The sequence below is a fragment of the Amblyomma mixtum genome, chromosome 4 (assembly GCF_055824585.1).
Source record: "Amblyomma mixtum isolate Tamu chromosome 4, ASM5582458v1, whole genome shotgun sequence".
NCBI lineage: Eukaryota > Metazoa > Arthropoda > Arachnida > Ixodida > Ixodidae > Amblyomma > Amblyomma mixtum.
The window spans coordinates 74954175-74979565 of record NC_143015.1 but is presented as its reverse complement, the minus strand read 5'-3'; the positions used below and the strand labels follow the sequence as shown (position 1 = coordinate 74979565).

The window sequence follows — 25391 nt, the reverse complement described above, 5'->3', positions numbered from 1 at the left end:
TGTAGGCCAAGAAGTGTGCGCCTGCCTCCAGAAGACTTTAAACTATGCGACACTTTTCTACTCGAATGATTGGCATCCATTAGAAGATAATACGAAAACGGTGCACATGTTTAATCGCCTTCTGTGCAAGTCGGACAGAAGTGCCAGCTATGATTTTGAGAACGCAACGAATACAATTACGATCGGCCTTGTCTGGCTGCAGCTGAAGCAGTGCGACACGCGGCGGCAAGAAGTCGAGTCAAGCCGGCAGAAGCCGAGCCAGCTCAGGAACACCTTGGTCAAAGTAGGTTGCGCTTTCGTTGAAGAAATGAACGGAATCTCGCCGAGTTGCAGCTTCGGACAATTAGATCTCATTTGGTACGCACTCCGTCGATATAACGTGACGCTCCTGATGAACTTCTACAAAGACGCGAACCTTCTTTTCGCTGATCTCTTCAGAGGTCACGTGGACATCTCGGGAACACTGACCACTGCCACACAGCCGCTATCTCGATATTTCGCGATTCCGGCCGTCCTGGGTTACTCGTACGAAACGTTCTACGTGAAAGACAAGAGACCCGCTTCCTGTTTCTTTCATCGAGATCCTCATCGAGTCGAAGGTGGGACTCTCACTGCTTGCCATTGCGATGGCTTGCGTTTTAGCCGTGTTGACGATAGCCGATATGAGGGACCAAAGCCTCTGGTCACCGACCGCCGTGGTCACACTTTTAATGTTTCTCCTCGCATCGTTCTACGCCAACTGGACACCGATTCCGCGCGGAAGGCGCTTGTTGGGAGCACGTGTTATCTTGTATTCAGCTTGGATCTTGGCCATTCTTCCTCTTTCTAGCTATTACCGAAGTGAGCTTGTATCCAGACTTAGTCTCCAGGCATCCTCGGATGTGACTGACACCCTCTCGGAACTTGAGGAGGCGCTCGACCGCCACAGTGTCACTCCGTGCATCACTGCAGGCACTCTCCTTCATGTGACTGTTAAGAGCAACTTTGATAGCACTAGTACCGTTTACACGAAACTGCGATCGGTGTACAGGCGAAGCACGAAGCGAAGAGGTCTACTTGTGGCAGGTGTAAGAAAGTGCCTTTTATGCGCTGAGCAGAAAGACCACATCTGCTTCACGTACAAGTTGGAAGAGTGCTTTGAGAAATACATGACACGTGGCTTTCGGCAGTCGAAAGATCGGTTGAGCCCGGTTTGGCTAACCACGGCTGTTCGCAAGGATTTTCCTTTCTTAAGGGGCTACCGTGAAGTGGTGAGGAGACTTCGCGAAGCGTCTCTTTACCCTCCGCAGAGAGGAGAGTGGCTCCACAAGTGTGAAAGCAAGGCTGGCGATGCCGAACACACCGCGGTGCGCTTGAATCAAATGGCTGAGCTGAAGATTTTCTTCTTGGTCTTCGCCGTGTTCTTGGGATTAGCAGTCATCGTCTTCGTTCTTGAATTTATGGCAGGTTGGCTTTAGAGGCTTTTTGAGAATTCGGACCAAGTATGCGACAACATGAATTCTCTCGGGCCAAGTATGTGACAGCATTAATACTGAATGTTTTCAGATTATGACTTTATTCTCACTCCGTCGAAGAAGAGGATAGGAAGACACTTTTTTCTTGGTGGTAATAGTTTACAGTACTTAGGCTTAAGGTTGTATTGGCGCAACTGGTAAGCTCCCTCGTGTCCATCGTCGAACAAAATCGTACCCATTCGGATTAAAAAGCTGAGTTGTATTTCTTTTTTTCTGGCTATTTGGAGTCTTCGTGGCAATAGAAATAATTGTTTTTCTTCTTGAATTGATGGCAGGAAGGCAGTAGAGATCGTGGATGATTAGGACAGCCTAGTGTAAGTGATGAGCCATTCTTTGACTGAGCAGTTTCTCAATTCGACCCAAAAATCTCTATTTTAGGCCCCTAATCCCTGCAGCAGCTTGAACATTCAGGTAGTCTGGTTTTAAAAGTGAGGCAGTTCAGATTCTTTAATTACCGGAAATTACGCAATAATCCCCTTTTCGCCATATTTTACTCCCGAATTTCCCTTAAAGGCGGGAAGTTCACAGAATGGGACGTCCTTCGCTAGAGCGCAGGAAGGGTCATCATCATCATCATCAGCCTGACTACACCCACTGCAGGGCAAAGGCATCTCCCATGTCTCTCCAATTAACCCTGCCCTTTGTCAGTTGCCGCCACTGTATCCCCGCAACCTTCTTAATCTCATCCGCCCCCCAACTTTCTGCCGTCCCCTTGCTTTCTCTTGCGTCTTGCTTCCTCTTGGAATCCACTCCGTTACCCTTAAGGACCAGGGGTTATCTTGCCTTCGCATTACATGCCCTGCCCAAGACCATTTCTTCCTCTTGATTTCAACAAAGATGTCTTTAACCCGCGTTTGTTCCCTCACCCAGTACGCCCTGTTCTGATCTCTTAACGTTACACCCATCATTTTCCTCTCCATACCTCGCTGCGTGTTTCTTAACTTAAGCTGAACCCTCTTTGTTAGCCTCCACGTTTCTGCCCCATAGGTGAGTACCGGTAGGATACAGCTGTTGTATACTTTTATCTTCAGGGATATTGGTAAGCTACTATTCATGATCTGAGAGAACCTGCCATATGCGCTCCACCCCATTCTTATTCTTCTAGTTATTTCCCTGTCATGATCCGGATCTGCGGTCACTACCTGTCCTAAGTAGACATATTCTCTTACTATTTCCAGCACCTCGCCACCAATTGCGAACAGCTGTTCCCTTGCTAGGCTGTTGAACATTACAGGAGCAGGAAGGGTAATGGTTATTTAAAGGCTAGTCCCGGCCGCAGCTGCCGAATTTCGATGGAAGCGAATTTCCAGAGGTCCGTGTGCTGTGCGATGTCAGTGCACGTTAAAGATCCCCAGGTGGTCGGAATTGCCGGAGCCCTTCACTATGGAGTCCCTCATAGCTACAGTAGATTTGGGACGTTAAACACAATAAACCAATAAACCAACTTAAAGGCTACTAATTTTTTCACAGATTACGGGAGATCAGCTCTCTATAACACCATAATTCTTCGGGAATTTTGTTTTATTTTTGAATTCCTCTGCCTTCGCAATTGGCGGCAGGGATGCAGCGCCCTATATTTCAGCCAATAGCGGAGAGGGAACATGGCAGCGCTTCATTTCAGCGAAAGGCGAAGGGTGTGTTGAATTCATGAAATGACACGAAGTCGGTTTCAGAACTATTATATTATCTCGACGCAGGTGGCCTGAAAATGATTTTCATTATGGTATTCGTTCATACTACGTAGCGGTAGGCTATGTTGCGGGGATCAGATACTGAACTTGCTCGCGCGACGGCAGAACTGCTCTGCGGACTTACCCTTTCCTGAAAAAGCAGTCAGAGGTCCTGGGTACCTGCGCTGTGATTGCCGACTGTAAGGAGATAGCGCCGCACAGCGTCGGATGTGGGCCGAAGGCGACAAAGCACGGGTAGCGCGTGCGGAGGAGTACAGCGGAGCGGGTGGATGAAGAATACCTGGAAGAGAGAACGTGGGGGAGAGCAGCGCCTGTGTCTTGGCCACTCCCCCGTAGTGGGTATGTGCCATTCTACTTGAGGCCAACCAACCAACCAAGAAGAGAACAGCGCGTTCGGCGACGGACGTGGTCGAGTTCTGCTGGCTCCCCGAGTTCCCGGGCTTGGGCCTCAGCCGCAGACGTCCGGGCCACCAGACCTGGACAGCCGTCGTCTAGAGCCTCAGCCACAATACCCAGGCGCCAATCTTCCCCTCCCATCCGACAGCTTCTCCACACGGGCCGCCTCTGGCGCCTCCGTGGCGTACCCGGGCTACCTGACCTGGGAAACGTGCCCGGACCCCACAGACGCTGAGTATCTCCTGCGGCAGCTTTGAAGGCCAACGTGGAAAACGCCGGACTGTGCATCGACGCTGGGACGCTGACCCCGGCCTAAAGACTGCCCGACGCCCAGCCACTCCTCCCCGCTCGACGCGCCAGGCTCATCACTGGGACACAAAAGAGAAAAGTGTGCGTTTCCTCGCTGACTCTTTTCCGTACTTTTCGGGAGGGCTTTGTTCTGTTTTACCGTTTGTTTTTCCTCTTGTTCCTTTCTTCTCTTGTCTCTTTCCTCTTTTGATTTCCATACGTGGAGTTTCCTTTCTTACAAATGCCACCTCGTTTATTTCTTATACCTTTAATGTATGCGTCTTAAAGCGTAAATTTAAGCTGCAATCTTTCACTTCCTCACACCGACCTCCCCCAAGGAATCCTTCGTTGCCTTGTGGCTCCTCTACTTCAGAGATGCTCAATAGAGGCGCGTTGTGGCTTAAGAAGGCGTTACAGAAGAGGAGAGCGCATACCGTACAAGACATCTTCGAGAAGCAGTATTGGAGTCTGCCTTCCTCGTGTCCGTGTGTGCTTTGGGCCTTTAACCAAAAATGAGCAGTAGAAGTGGCTCACTGCAGCAGGGTTCCCTTTTACTATTTCCTAGGAAGGGGCTGAAAGTGAGCTGAAGACATCAAAGAAGGGGACGGAAGGTAAGGGCAGAAGGGGGGCGGGGTGGAGGAGGCGAATAATGAACAACTGCTTGAATAAATAAGGTAGAATTCTTCTTGTAATTGCGAAAATTTTAACGTGGTATAAAAGATGTGAGTAGTTCACATGGTATGACTGGCTTTCACCGAAGTATTAGAAGATGTTGGCACAGCGCTGACGCATTTCTAACACCACCCTGACTTAATGTGGTCCAAAACAAAGCTTCTCACCAAGTTCTACAAGTGTGTAAGTTGTGCGGACTACGAGGTCCTCCTTTGTTGTAGCGAAGCATACATCGGGGAGACAGGGAGGTGCATTAAGGATCACACAGGTGAACATCCTGCCTTTGTGACGTAGACTTAAGGCGGTAGACTGCGTTTACATTGTCTAAGTGTAATTTCTCCCTGTTGTTTCCTTAAATAGAGATTTTTTTTATAATCGCCCAGTGGCTGTGTGACAAAGAGTTTTCTTTTTTTTTCAGCTGTACTTTTAAACCTGTCGCTTGTTCTGGTGTTCTTTTTTCACCGGGATCATGGTTAAGTCCTGACCCACAACACTTGCGTCTGTTCTAAACGTTTGCTCAAGAATTGTTTGTTCTGTAGCGGTTGAATGTTCCTTCAATAAACGTTCCTTGTTCAGCTTCATTAAACATTCCTTGTTCAATTGTCAATGTTTGTGTTTATTTATCTTGTGATTTTGGATTTTTTTCTGCTGGTTTATGCATAAAAATACACTGACGGCCTTAGAGGAGAATAGACTTTTGGGGGCGGAGCTAAACGGAGTCTGGGTTGCTGAAAGCCATGGGGAGATGAGGCATTGAAATATGCTAGGATAGGCTGGCCAAAGATGGACCGAAATGGACGCAATTTGTTATCTTGTGGAGATGTCTAGGTTAGAACAACTTTAATTTGGGCTAGATGATGCATACTTCTTCCGAAAGAAAAGAATAGCGCCTACAAAGAGGAACACAACGGGAGAACGACGCAGGACAAGCGCTAATCCCGCGTAGTTCTCCCGTTACGTTCTTTGTAGGCGCTGTTGTTTCCGGTCTGCATTGACTGCAGAGGAGGAAGACTATTTTAAGATAGCGCTTTCCAGCACAGGAACTGTAACATAATCCGCAAGAAAGCTTTTTACCTGTGCCTCATCGTCTCAAAGCAACTGAGGCTATGAGGCACGCCGTAGTGAAGGGCTCTGGAAATTTCGACCACCTGGGATTCTTTAACGTGCACTGACATCGCACCGTACGCGAGCCTCTACAATTTCGCCTCCATCGAAATTCGGCTGCCGCGAACCATCGGGTGTGAATGAGAACAAAAAAGAATGTTGACGCCTTATATTCTCCGCTGATGTGATCTTAGTTCTTTTACCGTCATCTCAGGATGTACAGCTGGCCGTCCAGCTACACTTCCGGTGTCTGGATGACCTCTGGAAGCACAATTTCTGAGTGTTTTAGACTAAAATGTAATAAAAACGATCATGACTCTACAGCCGCAGACTTCAAGGTGGTGGTGGTGGTGAAAAGCATTTATTACGAGTTACACATAGAGAGGTAGTTTGGGAGGTGGCCCCTAGTGCGCCACCCCCCTCACAATACTAGGTGGGGTCCCTATTCCGGGACCCCATTTGACTGTACCGCCGCTCGGGCACGCCGGACCATGGCGTGTTGGGCCGGAAGGTCGTGGCAGCCGAGCAGGGCCGCCTCCCAGTCCTCTCGGATTGGGTTCGGGGGGTGAGGGAAGGATTTTTCTGGCATGCCCACACCATATGGTAGGTGTCAGCCACCTCCGTCCAGTATGAGCAGAGGCCAGAAAAGGAGGGGTCGAAGGGGCACAGCAATTTATTTGTAAAAAGTCTTATCAGAAGACGCTCACCTGCTTTTCCCAGCCCCTTGAGGTACTTGCGGTGAGAGTCTTGGTAGTGAATGAGTATATCTTTAAATTTTAAAAGGGGTTCGTTGTCCAGATCCGAATCTGTAAGGTCATCGCCAGGGGCCCGGGAAGTGAGTGCGCGGGCGGCTGCATCTGCAGCCTCGTTACCTGGTAGGCCTTGGTGCCCCGAAGTCCAGACAAAGTAGCGGAGCGTAGGATCTCGGTCCCGTGCCGCGTTGAGAAGTATTCGATAAGCTGTGAGGGAGACCCAACCCTGCCCGTAATTTCGACAAGCTCCTTGCGAGTCTGATAGGATATATTGCGCCTGAGGGTGAGAGGCCGCCAGGGCGATGGCTACCTCCTCAGCGTGAGTTGCGCTGGGAGCTTTGAAAGTGAGCCCGTCCACCTGTATTTGCTGCTGTATGACCGTGGCCGTGTACCATCCCCCGCCTAGAGCGGTGCGGGCCGGCCACGTCGGTCGCAAGAGAATACAAATATTTGTGGGTTGTGTTCTCTACCAATCTGTCATGGAATGCTCATATAGATAACGTAACTATGAAGGCTAGTCGAATGTTAAATTCCCTCAAACGAAACTTTAATCAGGCACCAACAAAGCTTAAGGAAACATTATTTATGTCAAATGTGCGTCCTATTCTTCAGTACGCTTGCAGTACTTGGGATCCGTCAACCCAGTGTAACATCGCAAAACTTGAACGCGTACAGGCACGTGCTGCTCGCTTTGTATCAGTTAATTACGACTTTTCAAAAAGATCTTGCAAAATTCCCAAAAACCTAGGGTGGCCGCTGCTAGCAGCGAGAAGAAAATACCTGCGCTTGTCGCTATTTTACAATATTCTTAACACTAGAACAGGCATTGATAAAGATAAATATCGAAAAAAACCAACTTATGTATCTGCACGAAAAGACCATTCCCGAAAAGTGCGTGAATATGGTTGTTGAATAAGCTTATTTAAGAACAGCTTCTTCCCTAAAACAATACACGAGTGGAATGGTTTGCCTGCCGAAATTGTTTCCGGGACCCCTTCGTCTTTTATCCATGATCTCGAAAATATTCTTTTTAATAGGTTTTAGCATTTCTTTTACCTTTTCATACCTGTGTTTCCATTACCACAATACAGTGTGATTAAGGGATGCAAATAGTGATGTTTCATGCTTTTCAATTTGCTACTGAATTATATCATCTGTGCACTTATATTGTTTTTTTCTTTCTCCCCTACACTAATGCCCGCAAGGGCGCTGTAGGTATGAAAATAAATAAATAAATAAAAATAAAATACACCGTGTTTGTTGCCATTACCTCGGTGGAGGGCATCCGCCCGCGCCTGCCGCCGGCCATTATGGTCTTCTTTGGACATTTTTGTAGGAAGGGGTCGAATGTGGATGGCGCATCTCCACATTTAGGGCACTCGTACCCATTCCTCGCTGTGATGGTTGTGTTGAATGTGTAGTCGGTCCAAAAGGCGACGACCGGACACTGTCTGGGCAAGACGCGTGTATTGGTTGGTGAGGTGCGCTTCTTGCAGCTCCCGATAGGTGTTACCACTCCCAGCGCGAGGAGCCTCGCGTTGGAGGTGGAGATCGGAAGGTCGAGCGCCCTTTTGATGGTCTTAAGGAGGGTAACCTCCAAGACATCTTTGTCCTGCTTACGTAAGTGAAGGTAGGGGGTCGAATAGAGTATTCTACTCGTAACGATAGCATGTGCGAGTCGCAATGCATGTGGGCTTCGTAGACCTCCGCGTTTGTTGGAGACCCGACGGGCCATGCGGCCCACCTGATCTTCAACCTTACGCAGCTTGGCCAGTGTTGTTTTTCCGCGACCTGTTCTACTAATAAAAAGTCCGAGAACTCTGATCTCCGATGCCTCACGGATGGGGCCGCTGACGAGGGAGAGGGAAATGGGGATTGCACACTTCGGCGATGGCCGAATATGCACGAATTCTGATTTCTGTGGGGAGCACTGGAGGCCGCAGTACGCGGCATAGTTGTCTACTATGTCAGCGGCTGCTTGCAGGCATTCCTCCATGTGACCCACATTACCTTGAGTGGCCCAAATAGTGATGTGGTCGGCATACAGCGCATGCTGGATGCCTTCGACATCGGCCAATTTAGAGGGTAGGTGAAGCATTGCAATGTTAAAGACCAGAGGGGACAGTACAGCGCCTTGTGGTGTACCCCTGCTGCCCAAACTGTACAGGCCGTGCTCTTCGTCCTGGATGCGGAGGAAAGCCTGCCGATCCGTGAGAAAGTGTTTAATATAATTGAAGGTGTTAGTGCCGCAGCCAGTCTCGCTCAGGTGGGCGAGAATGACGCTGTGCTTAACATTGTCAAATGCTCGTTTAAGATCCAAAGCCAGGACTATCTTGTCGTTATGAGGGCACTCGACAGGAGTAAGCACTTCATGTTTTAGTTGGAGGAGTATGTCTTGAGATGACCTATGCGGCCTAAACCGAGCATGGTATCCGCGAAGGTGTTGCGATTTTCTAAGTATTCTCAGAGTCGATCTCGAACCATAGTTTCCGTGTGTTTGCCCGCACAAGATGTTAAGGAAATGGGTTGGAGGTTGTCTGTATTGATTGGTTTGCCGGCCTTCGGAATGAAGGTGACCAGCGCAGTTTTCCACTCTATGGGTAGAGAATGGTACCCTTCCCAGACGGCATTTATGTATTCTAAAAGTGCTTCGTACGCCGGATCCGGTAGGTTGGCCAAAAGTTTGACCGTTGCCTTGTCTCGACCCGGAGCCTTGCCTCGTTTCATTTCGGCATGAGCCGCCCGTAGGTCATGAAGTTCAAATCGTTGATCGAGATCAGGATTTTCTCTACCTGCATAGAGATGCTCCGACCCCCGGGGGTCTTGTGTCTGGTACAGATATCGATCCCGCAATGTCTGTGCCAGCTGGTCCGTATTGCCCTTAAAGTTGTGAATAGCTCTTTGAAGTTGTTTTTGAGTTTAGGTGCGTGTTTAGGTGGGATCGATCAGACTACGAAAAAGTCTCCATGTGTTGCGACTAGATATATGCCTAGCGGCCAGATTGCAGCGATCCACCCAGTTGGAGTCGGCAAGCTGGGCAGTGTAGTCCGCCGCCTGCTGGGTGATATCGAGAATTCGAAGTTGGAGCTTCCGATTGTGTTTCTCGCGACGCCATCTCTTTGTGAGACTGCGACGCGCCTCCCAGAGATGAAGGAGATGGTTATCCACATCCGTCACCCTATCTGTAAGTTGAATTTGCTTGGCGTGTTTGCGAATATTTTGTATAAGGGTGTGGGCCCAAGAGGAATAGCCGTTTTGTACCAGACTGTACGGGCGCAAGGACTGCCGGAAAGTCGTCCAGTCTGGGAGTCGTGCCTGGTTTAGGGGTCGCTTGAGGGGACGGGTGTAGAGAATGATGTTGATGAGGCAGTGGTCGCTGCCGAGGGTGTCGTCGGTGTTGATCGATTCTGCGTGTTGAATGTTCCGAGTGAGAGTAAGATCGGGGGACGTGTCCCGATTGACGGAGTTACCCACTCTGGTTGGGACTGCAGGGTCGGTTTGGAGGGTGATGCCCAGCGTGGAGATAAGCTCCGTCAGCTTCCTGCCACGCGTTTCTTCCTTGCGGTAACCCCACATCCGACTGGGGGCGTTGAAATCACCCACAATCAGAAGGCGGTCGCGCCCTGCCACCTTCAGTGCCTTACTGAAGATGTCGGAAAAAATTATGTTCTTACGTTTAGGGGGACAGTAAATATTAAGAATGTGTACGGGGGGGGGGGGGGGGGGTCCATCATTTTCAGGGGGAGGACGGAGCCTATTACATGCGAGTAGGGTAGATTTAATTCGAGAGCGACCTCTTGCGCTGTGTAGCTTTTGTGGACAAGCAGACAGGTGGAGGGGTCACGCTGGTACGTATTATATCCCGACAGCTTCACTGCCGCCCCAGATTCCTGTAGGGCGACTACCGCAGTTGGGTGATTAAACGTCTCGAGATAGAGGCGATGATGAGGTCATTTTTCTACGGTCTTTGAGACCTCTGCAATTCCACTGAAAAACTGAGAAAGCCTGCTGTTTTGGGGGGCGGCGGGGTCGCTTAGTGCCCTGTGCCATGATGAATTTCGGGGTGAGCTGGGCCAGCCTCCATCTCAGCCTGTCCGGCACCCTGAGCCAAAGGTCCGATGGGGTCCTCGGTAATTTCGCTGAGATCAATGTGGCGGTTGAATTTCGATGGACGCTCCTTATTGTGGCTTGGGCGACGGCCCAGGCGGTTGGAATCGTTGATCCAGGTTTTGAATGTTACTTGTGACCGCGAGGGTCATCTTCTGGGTGGTTTCGGCAATAGTTTTGTTGATAATTTCGGAAATTAGCTGGCGGAGACCGCTAAGCTGAATATAAATTTCAGCTACGCTGTTTTCTAGAGCGTCCAGTCGACTCGCATTGGATTGGGGAACAGACCCTTCGCTCATGGGCTCCGGGTTCACGGAGGGGGGCGCACCTGCGCGTGCCAGTGGCGACGGTGTGGGTTTTCCCATGCGGAGAATTTCGTTTTCAGCCGCGAGCTGTTTAACTTGCTCGCGTAGCGCCGCCATTTCGCGGGGCAGCTCGATGAGTTCGGGAGAGGGATGACGAGGGGGAGGAGGGAACTGAGAAACGACCCTAGGTCGACCACCAACCTTGCCCTGTGATTTCTTGGAGGCCTTCTGCTGGGTAGCGCCTCCGAGATCCGGGAGGTCCGCAGGCTGGAAGGCCGGAGCGCCCTGATCTGACGTTTGTCGGTTTTGCTGCGGCGGCGTCTTCGGCGGCTGCTGTGGCGTCTTCGGGTTGGCTGGCGGGGGCCGGGCGTCGCCGCCTTCTCGCCGCGATCCCGCAGCTGTGCTGCCGGAAGCACCTCCTGGCACGGTGCCCGGCGACGACTTTTGACGTTGCACCGGAGTGTCCTTGGGCGGCCGTACCATGGGGGGTCGCTGCGCCGCCTGGAGACGCCGGAACTTGCCCTTGCATGCCTGGGATCCCGTAAGGTGGGCTTCCCCGCACACAAGGCACGATGGCTTGCACTCATGAGCGTTCATACCCTCGGCCGTTGACCCCACATTCTGTCCACAATGGCCGCATCTTTCTTCCACTGGCCTGGGGCAGATGTTCGCACGATGTACCACACCGGTAGCAGGCGGGAATAGTGCGCTTGGATTCTCGCACCGGTGTGATAGTCGTGTTATAGCGGACGAAGCGCGGCACACTTCTACCCACGAAGGTGATGAGTGCTATCGAAGATTTGCCCAGTTTTCGGACGAAGGCAATGCCCCGTCCATCCACACAATCTTGCCTTTGAGCGTTGCCGTGGTCTCCCGCTCGTTGACGGTAATAATGCGACGGAACACTTCGCCGCTCAATTCTACGTGTCCTTGCACGAGAACCTGACCATTGCTGGAAGAAAGGATGAATTCCCTGGCCAATTTGTTTGCGATGGTGGTGTCTTGGGTTGCGCAAATGGAGAGGTTTTGGTCCCACAGGGGCCAGTTCACGAACGAGGCCTGCTGAGCCTCATCGATGCCAACATAGGCGGTCAAGGCGTGGCCAAGTTCGGCCGGTGGGAATGCTGCCCGTAGGTCGATGGATATGCGTGGCTTGACTACAATAATGATGTCTTCTTTGTCGAATTTGGGTGTTCGACTGTGTCGCCAAGAAAGTTTGGCTGGAGGTGATGACCGGACGCCGCCGGTCTGCAGCTGTTACCTTACCGTCACGTTAGTGTTCGAGGCGGCGTCTCCCTTGGAGGGGTGGCCACCTTTGTGAAGAGTGATGCACGCTGCAAGATGGTCATCATTAATTTCTTCTGCAGGCGGGTCGTTTTCTACAGGTTCTGTAGGGATGATTTCAGTCCACGTCGCAGTTAACGGATCATATCCCCGACGAAAGGAGGTCGCCATGCTGGGCGGCGGCTCGGAGATTCCCGTTGCAGCGGCGACGCGTTAGGCTTAGTGCAAGAGCTGCTCAGGGGGAAATCAATAATCGATATAAAATGCCGAAACATGATCCCACCTGAGCAAACATGGTGTCTACTTGGTCCTGATGGCTTGCCGCACACGATGGAGCTGAATAATCCAGGGTTCCGCCAAAATTTTCTGCGGTCCGGGCGAAGATCTCTGGAGCCGAAGTAAGGTGCGTCCGCTCTCGTCGCGCCTAGTGGCGTTTTCAAGACTTCAAGGCGGCAGCGTATCTTTCGCCAAACAATAGTGTTGTTGTTGTTTTTGTCCACTAGATAATGGCGCGTACCCACTGCGGGTGATTGACCAAGACACAGGCGGCAACTGATAGGTGCACAAAATGTAGTGCTTCATACACCGCTTGAACACAAGGACCTCATCTTCGTTCACTTCTCGATTTCATTAGACAAGCGAACCTTTTCTTATCTATTTCGGCATCCTCATCTATCATTACATACCGTTTTATGCGCTGAGACAATCGACATCGCTTTTAAAAAAGGAATATCCCTTTACGGGAGCGAAAAGGGAGTAAGATGTTCTCTAGCGCACTCTTTTTTAGGGTTAGGGTATGCTACCCAAGTCTCGGGGTGGATTTGGATCGCTAAATGTATGTATAAGGGATGCTTACTCTTGGCAACGGGGGCTTATTCCGCCTGCAAAGCATGGTTTTAACTTTATGTAGTTACGAATGGGAGGAGGGTTTTAAACGCAGCACCGGAGGTCTTGAGGTAAGCAAACAGAGGAGATTTAAAGCTGGGTCATAACCTTCGTAGCCGCTAGAATTTCACATGGTTTTGAAGAAGGAATTAGTTTCCGTTGCCAACTATAAGTATTCTGTGCTTTTAGCGATGGAAATCTACCTCAGCGCTTGGACAGCATACCTTGCCCCTAAAAGGGTGTGTGCAAAAGTCAACTTGCTCCCTTTTTATTGCTATATATTATGCAAATTCCTGTTTACAGTGCACGTGAATCGCTTGTCTCAAAAAGTATGTATCAGGCGCAGAGCATGAACTTACTGTTGGCGGGCATTGCTTATCGAGCCTAGCGTGTACTATCATATCTCTCTGGCTTGTAAAAGTAGAACTGCTTTCACCTCTCTACTTTTACAAGCCTCGAGTTTCAGCGTCTAAAAAGGAGACACGTTTCCCACCCCGTAGGAAATTAGACAACCTAGATGTCTTCTCGTCGAGGCAGATTCAGACGAACACATTTAGAAAACTCCATAGACTACATCTCATGCACCCAACATTATACTCCGACACCTGTCCATAGTGCCAGGCCCGCCCTACACTCTTCCTCATTTCGTGGGGATGTGGGGCCAAACCAAATACTCTAATGACGGAAAGCACGTCTTTTGAGCGATGGGAGGCGCTGATGACCAGTGATGACCCGGAGGACCAACAGGTCCGCCGGGCCGCTCAAGCCAGTGACGTCCTGAAATGAGGACCCACAAGCTGGCGCAACTCCCCTCCACTTCAATAAAGTTTTTCCTCCTCCTCAGGTTTGCGTTGCGTCTGCACGTTACCCTTGGTTCATCGGGAAATATTTTCGTGGGGCGATCGTTGTGAGTTGATATAGGGTAGTATTTCCGCAGAATATTGTTTATGTTCGTAAGGCCGTTCGAGTATTTCGCAAAAACTGCAGGGGGCCCCTCATTCTTAACTTTTCTGTGCTTTATAATTACGCCGTCACGATTTACAGTGATTACTCGTTGGACAGCATTATTAAGGATGTTCTGGCGATAGTTCTCATGATTTAAGGTGTTTTTTTTTGTGAGTGGAGGTGTTTCAAGTAGTCGTCATTGTCGGTACATGTCAAAGCTGTGAATGTAGTATCTATTTTTCTCCAACTAGCTCCTGTTGCATTGCAGAGAAGAACCCGTATGTGACAACTTCTGCTATTGATCGCTGAAAATTTCTTGATCAATATCAAGCTCGCATTATCGTTCTTCTGTCCGCCGTGCCAGTTGGTTTTTAGTGCATGCACTTCATTTGTGGGCAATTGTTATTGACGGCGGGGTCCATGCGCGTCTTTTCGGTGCTCACAAAAAGTCTTTAAAGCTATTTCTTTTCGAAAAAGATATTAGAGATGTGCACAAGAACTGCACAGCGCCTGGTGCGCACTCTGTATGACGCCAATTTCAGCGCAAAATTCAATACTGCGTGGGAAAATTTTCCCGCCTCTGCTAAAAGTCGCCTTGCAAGCCCTCGCTGTATGGCACGAACTGTTATGCCTAGGGTCAGCCATTTGAAAGAAAAAAAAAATTGTAGGGCAGATTACACTCCCGTGTAAGACTGATGAGACAGCGATGCTTTTTGAGTTTGATTCGACTAAGCTAACAGTGATTATACTGATTAATTGAGCTGCCGGTGGGCAGGCGCTCATCTCCCGGCGAGTGGTAGGAAGATGTGCAGCCTGCCACAAAAGGGGCTTCAGACAAATAGACAAGCAGATAGACAACGGCTAAATGAGGGGAATGGCCACTGTATGTGCTAGCGCACTAAGTATATAGCCTATATAGTTGCAATAACAAGCTGAAAGACATAACAAAAAACTAGGTGCCAAAATATAACTCTTTGTTTAGAATGGTCTCATCAGCATGCAATATATTAGCTCCTATTCTCGCCGAACTAAAGAGAACGTCGTCCACTAACAACGACCAATAGGAGTCTGAAGACGATGGCGTACCTAAATCGAACTTGGGTAGGTGTTCCACTCGCACGCTAAAGAAGGAGTTTCGCTGGCGCGCCTGGAGCCCCTGAAATTTTATGTAGCAGCGCCAATCTTCGAAGAATGACGCCAACCCTCACCTCTACGCATTTTGCTTGTCCTTTAAGTTGTGCCTGGCTGGCCTGCGCCTCTCCATTGGCCGGCCACTGTCACGTGGTACAAACCGTTTAGTGCGTGCTCTTCTTTTTTATGGAGTAAGCCTTTAATGCCTCACCGTTTTCGACAGAAGCTCGTCAACAGAAGGTTGTTAGCAGAGGTGTCACACCTTTCGGTTGGACGAAATGGTTATGACGTCAGAGTGCGCGGATTCGCAGTAATGTGGTCCACCACGGATGCCTTACGCCCCCTTTTGAAGCAGAAAACAACTAATAAAATAGTTGTCGTCCGCTCCGACAGGGGGCGTAAGGCGTCCGTGGGTGAACACTTTGCGTACCTCATTACTGCGAACAGGGCCATGGATACGACCGAACTCATCGAAGCAGAGAGAGAGTCGTGCTAAAGAAGCAGTCAATGTCGGTAGTCAAGTGTGCAGTTAAATAAAGCACCTGTACGGCACAAACAGTCTCGCAGTGAATGCCAAACAGTGCGCCAGGAAAGGCTTTCGCCTTGCAGCACTTTAGAGAGCCAATGTGTCCTCTGAAATTTTTATTTTGTTGGTTGCTTTCAAAAATTACTTGTGAAGACGCGTTTTGGACGCCAGTTTTGATGCCGAAGCTAAGCATGCACGGGAAGAGTTTCTGGAATACCGCAAGGGTTTTACTCCGTGATTGTGCGCGTTGTCAATGGCCCCGGTTTGAACCATAGGATTGCGGTGAAAAGTAGTGCGACTTTATGTCCAATATCCTTCGGTAAAACTCTTCGCCATGCTTTTGGAAGTACGAGAACGCGACCGAAGGTATGGCTGCGTGTAGTGGCTGAGCGCAGTGCAACCCGACGCGAACCGACCCTCCACCCGTGGCAAGTGAACAATGCGTCCATCTGCTTAATGCCACTTCACAACACACTGGATAAGATGTTTGCCGGTGTTCGTCCTTGACACTGCTCTAGTACTGCGCTTCCGATCATCTCGGCGCTCTGCGAACTCGGATGGCGGGTCACAGCTCACTCTCCGAACTATCCAGAGACGAGGTCAGACACACAATACATTCAGTACTTACGTAACTCTACCGCCTACGACCGCAAAGTAATTTATAATCAAATTTCTCTTTCGTGCACTTGCGGTTTCAAATGCCGAACAATTACTATGACGCAAACTGTGGTTATAGGTCAGGCTAGACACGAAAAAAACATCGATTTAATTGCTGCTTCGTCGTTGTTTTAATTAACCACATTGCTAAAGCCAGCTTGCCTTAAGAGGCAGAATAGAAACGAATGTAGAAGCAGCGATTGTATTAGTTTTTTTCGTGCCCTCACATGACCTCTAACCAATGCATGGGACTATAACCAATGAATGGGAGTACAAATGCATGGGAATTAACGTGTTAATAAAGGGTTAAAAATATATAGGACCGAAGGCTAAAAGGTGGCGGTGTTGCTCAATCCGTGGTGAAACCCCGACCGCGCTAGATCAAGAGTCGTCTCCTACCCTCATGACACGCAGAGCAGCGCGCTTCCTCCGCTATGGAGAGTTTCCCTTCTCTCCTACGAAAGGCGCCTGCTCGCACGAGGGAGAGAGGTGGCGTTGAGCGCAGTAGCTTTAGAGGAGTATGGACACCTAATATGGGTGACATGTTTTCTCATCTACAATGATGCGGAAAAAATATTACAGGCAAGTGCGTATGTGAATATATGCTGACGATATTTCTACTTGGATTACTGGCTACCAACACAAGCGATTAGCGCTGATAGCTCGACAGGCTCTATTTATTGGTGCAAGCTTACCATCGAGGTGTGGGATTGTCTCTATCAGTGGAAAAATGGGCTTTATTTTGTTTCCAGGTGTAGGAAGGTGTCAAGCGTGGTTGCGGATACACCTTGGCCACTCTTGCATCCGTCAATTGAATCACACGAATTTTCTGGGCGTCATTATTGACCCCCGTCTACAGTGGTGAAAACCTGTCGGTGCCATTGTCTCTTCTCCACTTTCGCGTCTTAATGTGATCCGTAGAATTACTAGTGAGCAATGGGGAAACCATCCTTCTTCAATGGTCAAACTTCATGAAGCGCTGGTGGTCAGTCGCGTAATGTAACAGTTACCTTTAATATCTCCCTCGTCCTTACCGCTTGAACGTCTCAATGTTTTTCATATAAAGGGCCTAAGAAGAGCCATTGGTGTTCCTCAGGCGGCTTCGAGCAATGCAGTGCTTCATGAGTCACTATCGAAACCTCTAAACCTTGTCGCTTCACAGAGACTACTACTGCATCTTGGCCGCCTAGGAGAGACAATAGCTAACCAATTCCTTCTCCAGTGGCTCTGCAAGAGATATGAGTCGAAGGCCTATTTGGCACTTAATACTCTTCGTTCTTTAGGCCTTAATGTTGCAAAGGAAATGGTTGAAACCACCATGGTGTTTTCCGACCCTCGACTGTAAGGTCGCAGTTCCCGATGTGAGCGCAAGGCGCAGCCCTCCTTTGGCAGCAACGCGTTCGCTAGTACTTCAACATTTGGAAAGAGAGTATGACCGCCATCTTCAAATTTTCACGGATGCTTCTGTGGATAAGGTCGAACAAGTTAGCATAGCCTTCTTTGGCTTCTAAGTGGTCTGTAGAGATTTCTGCTGCCGTATCATCCACAACGGCCGAAACTGTTGCTTTCGAGGCTTCTTTATGAAAGTTAGGGTCTTGTCGGGCTCAACCTGTTGTCATCGTAACTGATTCAAAATCTGTCCTTCAGAGGTTAGAGCGCGGTTTCCCTACTGACACCTTGTCTACAAGCTCTCTACGCTTGGTAGAGAATCTGCACAAGAGAGGCTTTACTATATATTTCCAATGGGTTCCCTCTCACTTAGGAGTCAGAGGCAGTGAGGTGGCAGACAGTCTCGTCCATAAAGCTCTGTCAAGAATTTCCTCAAAACAAGTCCCTCCAGCTGCAAAACCTTTCTTCACAAAAAAGGTGCTCGTTTATTTCAGTACCCTGTGGAGTGCGCCCCACAAGCCATGTGTGACCGAGGGTCTCAGAAGATCCCAGGCCACTCTACTACATCGAATTCGAACAGGCGGTGGTCGTACTCCTGCCTGGATGCATAAGATGGGCATGGCATCGTCTCCGCTATGTTCTATATGTGGTGTGTGCAGGGATACAGAACATTATAATATGTACTGCCCACAGGACAACACGGAAAGGTCTGTGTTGTTCGCTTCCTTCTATAGGACAGGAGCCCTTCTCAGTACAATTCAGGACATTATCTACCCGAGTGGAAACCAGACATGCATTGGAGAGGCTTCACGTCTTTTTTTAACATTCCTGCAGAACATTGGTCTTGACTCTAAATGGTGACAGCAGGTAGTCTATGGTCCTTTGTGATTTAATGTGTGCATAGATGGTGCCTTCTGGAGTGGTCTATGTTATTCTGTGAGTGAGTTTGTGCATAAATGGTGGCTCTGCAATGGACTATGCTCAACTGTGACTGAATATGTGCATAGATGGTGACTTCTGGAGTGGATAATGTTGTGCTGCGAGTGGACGTGTACATAGATGGGGACTGCGGGAGTGGCCTGTGTTCTATTATAAGCGTCTGTGTGCATAGCGGGGCAGATCTTACCGGTCTTAGGATAAGTGACGCTATGGTGGAGCAATTGCCGGCAGAATAAGCAAGGCTAATTCCACCTGTAGCATACACAGCTCAACTCAATTACAATGGCGCGGAAGATATTGCTATGTTTAATGACCATGTGGTATTCGCCTCCGACCAGTAAATAATTTGTAATCATTTTTTTCAGTCATACAGTTTCGGTTCCAGCTTCAAAAGCCGAATGATGGCTGTGATGTCAAAGTGTGGTTATGGGTCACGTGAGGGCACGAAAAAAACTAATATAATCACTGCTTGTACTTACGTTGCCATTCTGTCTCTTGAGGCGGCTGGCTTTAGCATTGTGGCGAATTTAAACGACGAAGCAGCGATTACATCGATGTATTTTCGTGTCCTGCGTGACGTATAAGCACAGTTTCACGTCACAGTCATTGTTCGGCTCTTGAAACCGGAATTGCACGAAAAAAATTCGGTTATAGATTATTTAGTGGTTGTAGGAGGATACCACGTGGTAGTGCATCTAGAATAACAATAATAACCCATCTATAATAAGGGTAAATAAAGTAAGGACCGGTAGTGGCGGTAGGGTTATGTGAGTACGGAATGTATTCTGTGTCTGCCCTCGTCTCTTCACAGTTAGGACAGTGAGGTGTGGCCCGCCATCCGAACTCGCAGAGCGCCGAGACGATCGGACGCGCAGCACTAAAGCATTGAAAAGAAAGAACTACAGCGAGCATTTTATCCAGTGTATTGTGAAGAGGCATTACACATTGACGCATTGCTTACTTGCCACACATGGAGGGACCGGCCGAGTCGTGTTGCATTGCGCTCAGCCAATACATGCAAGCACACCTTCGGTCGCATTTTCGTACGCCTAAACACATGGCGAAAAGTTTCACCGAAGCATCTCGGACACACAGTCGCACTACTTTTCACCGCGATCCTATGGTTCAATCCGGGCTCATTGACAACGCGAACAACCAGAAAGTAAAACCCTTGCAACATCGCAGAAACCGTTCCCGTGCATGCTTAGCTCCGGTATCAAAACTGGCGTCCAAAGTGCGCCTTCACCAGCGGTTTTGAAGGCAACCAACAAAGTAAAAAAGAAGAGCATATACTAAACGGTTTGTACCACGTGACAGTGGCCGGCCAATGGGGAGGCGCAGGCCGCCCAGGCACAACGTAAGGGACAAGAAAAGGCGGAGAGGCGACGCCAGGCGTCATTCTTCGAAGGTTGGAACTGCTGCACGAAGTTTCAGGCGCTTCAGGCCCACCTGCGAACCTGCTTCTTAACCGTGCGAGTGGAAAATCTACCCAAGGAGGATTTAGGTCCGGCATCGTGTTATCACTCGTGTTGGCGTACGACGTCCGCTTTAGTTCGGCGAGAACGGGAGCTAAAGCCATTGCCTGCTTAGGACACCGTTTGAGGCAAAGAATTATTTTTTGGCGTCTAGTTCTTTATTATGTCCTTCAGCTTGTTATTGCAACCTTGTTGGCAATTTTTCTTAGCAGCACAGGTTGCTGCTGTAACATTGCAGCGATATTATCTTTTTAGGTTGCATAAACGTGGCTAGTGTCCTTCTTTGGCAATATCAAGACAACATACGCAAAAAAACATTGCTGCAACATATTCCGCGATGTTGTGTCCACATTTGACATATTGACATTGCTGCAACCATGCCAGAATGTTTCATAACATTAATGTAACATTCATGAAAAGTTCAGCAACCTTGCACTAGCTTGCCAGTAGGTAAGCTTCACAACATATTGTTACGTGGCGGCTAGAAACAGCAGAGGTAACCTGCTACGCAAACGACCGCCGGCTAGGAGCAGTCTCACAGCACACAAGCGCGCATCTCAGCGTCGTCTTCGTTACAGAACCACTTCGTCGTCCTTCGAGCGTCCGTTGCATGACCCCCCCCCCCTCCCCCCTCGCGGCAAAAGCACCGTCCCGGTGCACACTACACAGGCCAGCTAGACGACGAGTCGTGACGTTTGAGGCGGGATACATGTACGATATCGGTGCGGGGTGCAGCGGCCGGGGACGGTGGATGTAGCGGGGTGATCTCGTACTCCACCGCGGTCACGGGACGTACGACCCGATAAGGGCCTGAATATCGCGGGAGCAGTTTTCACACAGGCCCACACGGCGGGACGGGACCCAGAGCAACACAAGGGAGTCAGGAGAGTAGGTGACTTCACTACTGCGACAGTCATGACGGCGTTTCTGAGTGAACTGGGAGGCCGACAGCCGCTGGCGGGCGACAAGACGGGCAGCGTCGGTGCGAGCGCTCCGTCCCGCGCTACAGCCCGCTTCTTCGCCATCTGCTTCGTAACAATATCATAAAGCTTTGCAAGGACCAACGAGAGCGACCGACACATGAGCTCCACAATGCAGTACAACATGCAAATCGTACCCTCACCTCAGGGCGGATAACATAGAGTCAAGGTTATATAGCTGTCCCTGAAGAGTGTTTCAAGGGTAATAGGGGCGGTAGGTAATAAACAAAGCTTTGCGACATATTAATGAAGGGACGCAATTAATGGCAGGCGCAATAGAAGAGTTTTCTTTGCAAAGCACTGCTAGTTAAAAAAAAATCTTTACTGTAGCAACAGTCAGAAATGTTCTGGAACCCTGTGCTGGAAATATATTTGTAATGTTGCTGTATTGTTTTGATTCATACATTATGATAACCTTCACCACGGTGTATAACATCAACGTTGCTTCTCGATGTTGTCTCAACGATGGCAGATAGTACGTTATATTTATGAATTTCTGAGCATGTGGCTGCAAGGCTAGCAGTGTCATCGTGCGAACTTATGGACATGTTGCTGCAATGTTGGAGTAAGTTGCACAACATTATAAAACATTCTCGGCATTGCCACAACGTTCTGCCTTCATATCGTGCTACTAAGGTTAGTGCGCCAGCACTTATAGCGCCCTTTCCCCTCATTTAGCCGTTGCCTGTCTGTCTGCTTGTCTTTTGTCTGAAGCCCGTTTTGTGGCAAGCTGCTCACCTTCCTACCACGCGGGAAGCAGGTGAGCGCCTGCCCACTGTGTCAGGCCGCAGCTCAATTAATTTTGAGAGGCTGCTCCGGAAGAGCAGCCTGAATCGCAACCCAACCCAAGCAGCCAAAGTCACACTGAAGGGGGTGGTGGTGAAAACATATACTAGGAATGGACAGGAGGTATGGTTGGCTCAGCCCGCAAGGGACCGATCCATACAAGCATTAGGCGGAGGTCCCTAGTTTGGGACCCCAGTGGCGGTGGCTGCCACACGGGCGCGCCCGACTAAGGCTTGTTGGGCCTGTAAGTCGTGGCGGCCGAGCACGATCGCCTCCCAGTCCTCCCGGGTGGGGTTGGGGTGAGGGGGGATAGCCGGGTTCGAGGGTTAGGCCCACATGGCGGCCCCTGCCATAGTAGGGCAGTGGCTATTGACCGCTGCACCACTGTGCCGGGAGCGGCAGGAAGATTACCAGGGATCTATGAATGGAGAGAATGACCAGTTCCGCATATACGGACATCAACACATTATCGCTATCCAAACAACTATCATCCCTGAACTCTGGCTCTCAACACGGGAACCGAACGGAAAACCGAACACTTAGCGCACCTAATTCACATCTACCCTACCATGCAAATCGACCATCCTTTTAACAGCGAATCAGCGATGCTGCTTAAGACGGAGGTTTTTCCGCTAGTCGTGCGCAGCGGCGGCCGTGTTCCATGAAGGATGAGGAGTAAAGAGTTCACCCACGGACGCCCAACGCCCCCTGTCGGAGGGGACGACAGTTGTATTAGTTGTCCGCTCTGACAGGGGGCGTCAGGCGTCCGTGGATTATACTGAAATAAAAACTTGCAGGTCCAGATCACTCAGTGTTCTTAGACTAGTATAATCAGGGTTAACTCAGTCGAACCAAATTCAAACAGCATCGCTGTGTCATTAGTCTTACACGAGAGTGTAATCTGCCCTACAATTTTGTTTTTTTTTTTCTTTCAAATGGCTGACCTTGGGCTTCGATCAAAAAATTACGATTGGACGTCGCACAATGCAGCCCTTAGTTTTTGTTTTTGTGGCCAGCATAACTCTTCCGACCGTATAACCAGCGCTTGCAAGTTGTACGAGTTGTACGAGCTTACGGGTGGGGTCCTCATTCCAGGGCTCCACTGGTTTCAGCTGCCCTGCGGACCTGTTGTATGAGGGCCCGTTGGTCCTCCAGGTTATCGCTGGTCAGCAGCGCCTCCCAATGCTGAAAAGCCGTGTTTTCCGTCTGTAGGTGGTTTGGTTTGGCCCCAGATCCCCACGAAATGTGGAAGTGTGTAGGGCGGGTCTGGCACTAAGGACAGGTGTCGGAGTAAAATGTTGGGTGCATGAGATGTAGTCTATGGAGGTTTGTAAAAGTGTTTGTCTGTATCTGCCGGCTAGAGAAGGCATCTAGGTTGACTAATTTCCTATGAGGTGGGGGAAAGTGTCTCCTTTGAAGACGCTGAAACTCGAGGCTTGTAAAGGTAGACGGGTGAAAGCGCTTGTACCTTTACAAGCCTGTGGGATATCATAGTACACGCTAGGCTCGGTAAGCAACCCCCGGCGACAATAAGTTCATGCTCTCCGCTGGATACATACTTTTCGATTCGGGCGAATTCACATGCACACTAAACACGTATTAGCATATTGTCACGTAGTGGTGACTGCAGTCCGGCGAACAGGGAAAACAACGAGGATGTCTTCGAAACGGAAATCTTTATTCGCGCTGACTTGCGCCCGCAAAGAACTGAATCACTCGGCGGCGGCGTAGCAACAAGCGTGCTCGGCGGTCGTCGAACAGAATGACCGCCGCTGTCGGCCGTGCTCTTTTAAAGCTGATAGCGAACCTTCGAGATAAAGCTTTAGAAGTTACTACAACATTCTGGCGCAAACTAGAATCGGCTCCGTCCGGATGCGATCAATCGAGATAATTCTAGGCGAGTCTTTCGTCACAAACGAAGCGATAAAGAGGCGTGCTGGTAGCCTTGAAGCATGAACAAATAAACACAACAAACAAAGGCTACAAAGATTCGCGGCAATATATAGGAGTAAAAAGGGATTAAGCTGACCTCTAGCACACACCCTTTTAGAGGCAAGGTATGCTGCCCAAGCACTGGGCTAGATTTCCATCCTTAAAGTACAGAATACTTACGGTTGGCAACGGAAACAAATTCCTTCTTGAAAAAAAAAATTGGCTGAAGGCTTAGCTTGGTTAAGCCTGGCTGATTGGAAAGCAATAACACCTGGCTGCGCTTGGTTCTGCTGGAAGTTTCGTTTCTCGAATTCAAGCGTAGCAGACTCGAATTCGCCAACTCCTATCTCTTGTTCTTCACGTCGCTGAGCCACGATGCCACCGTCTCGAATCACCACAATGCTCTTCTCTTTCTTCTTGGCTGTATACTGCAACCTTCTTTTAGCAAGCCGCTCTTCTTTCTGTTCGGGCATTTCTTCCGCACGGCGTTTTCTTCTCTTGTGATTATATCGCTCCGCACTGCTCATAGATTCTTCTTCGGCATGAAGTAAAATTAATTGAATCAATCGAACTAGGTAATCAAAATTAATTACAATAATTAATCGAACCAATTCTTTGAACTAATTATTTGAAGTAATTAATTAATTCAATTTTTTAATTAATGAGCTCGATGCCATCACATCTCACGCGGCGGGCCGAGGAGGTCGTGACCGTCGTGACGTGGTAACCGCCGTGCCGAGCGAAGGAACGACTACGGCGGAAGAGACGAGTTGGGGCCCCTGCTCTCCTCTGGTCGTGACGTCACACTGTCACGTGGTCATGCGCCGCAGCTGCGCCGGAGCGAAGGAACGACCTCCACCGACGGCAGGAAAGTGCTAGCAATATTGCTTTCGCAATAAAACCTGTGAAATTCTAACCGTTACGATGATTATAACCCAGCTTTAAATCTCCTGTATTTGCTAATCTCAATACCTCCGGTGCTGCGTTTAAAACACTCCTTCCATTCCTAACTACATCAATTTACCATGCTTTGCAGTGGGAATATGCCGCATACCGTATCCCGTATACGCATATCCCGTAAGCATCCCGCGTACGAATATTAGCGATCGAAATCTACTCCGGAACTTAGGTAGCACAACCTAACACTAAAAGGCAGTGCGTTAGAGAACACCTTACTCTCTTTTCACTCTCGTAAAGGGTTCCTTTTTTAATGCGACGTTGATTGCCTCAGGACATAAAATGGTATGTAATGATAGATGAGGACGCCTAAATAAATGAGAAAAGGTTCGCTGATCTAATGAAATCGAGCAGTCAACGATCACGGGGTCCTCCTGTCCAAGCGGCGTATGAAGCACCATTGTCGGGCGAAAGACCTGCTGTCGCCTTAAACTCTGCGGCTCTTGAGTCAGGATCGTGCTTATTACATTTTAGTGTGAAACACTCAAAAATGTGCTTCCAGAGATCATCCAGACACCGGAAGTGTAGCTGGATGGCCAGCTGTACAGCCTCAGATGATGGTCAAAGAACCACGTCGACGTCAATGGAGATTATACGGCGCAAACATTCTTCTTTGTTCTTATTCAAACCAAATTGTTTGCAAAGTAATAGCGTTACCATTTCCAGAAGCAGCGCT

General features: G+C 49.3%; 1 protein-coding gene across 1 annotated transcript in view; it reads right to left on the bottom strand.

The window, feature by feature from the left end:
• Nucleotides 1-11618: 11618 nt before the first annotated feature.
• Nucleotides 11619-25391, bottom strand: part of LOC149347055 (uncharacterized) — a 37616-nt gene continuing 23843 nt past the window's right edge. Inside the window, exon 6 of the mRNA XM_089541476.1 lies at nucleotides 11619-12027. Within this exon, the coding sequence (XP_089397602.1) occupies nucleotides 11619-12027 (409 nt within the window). The remainder of the gene's footprint in view (nucleotides 12028-25391) is intronic.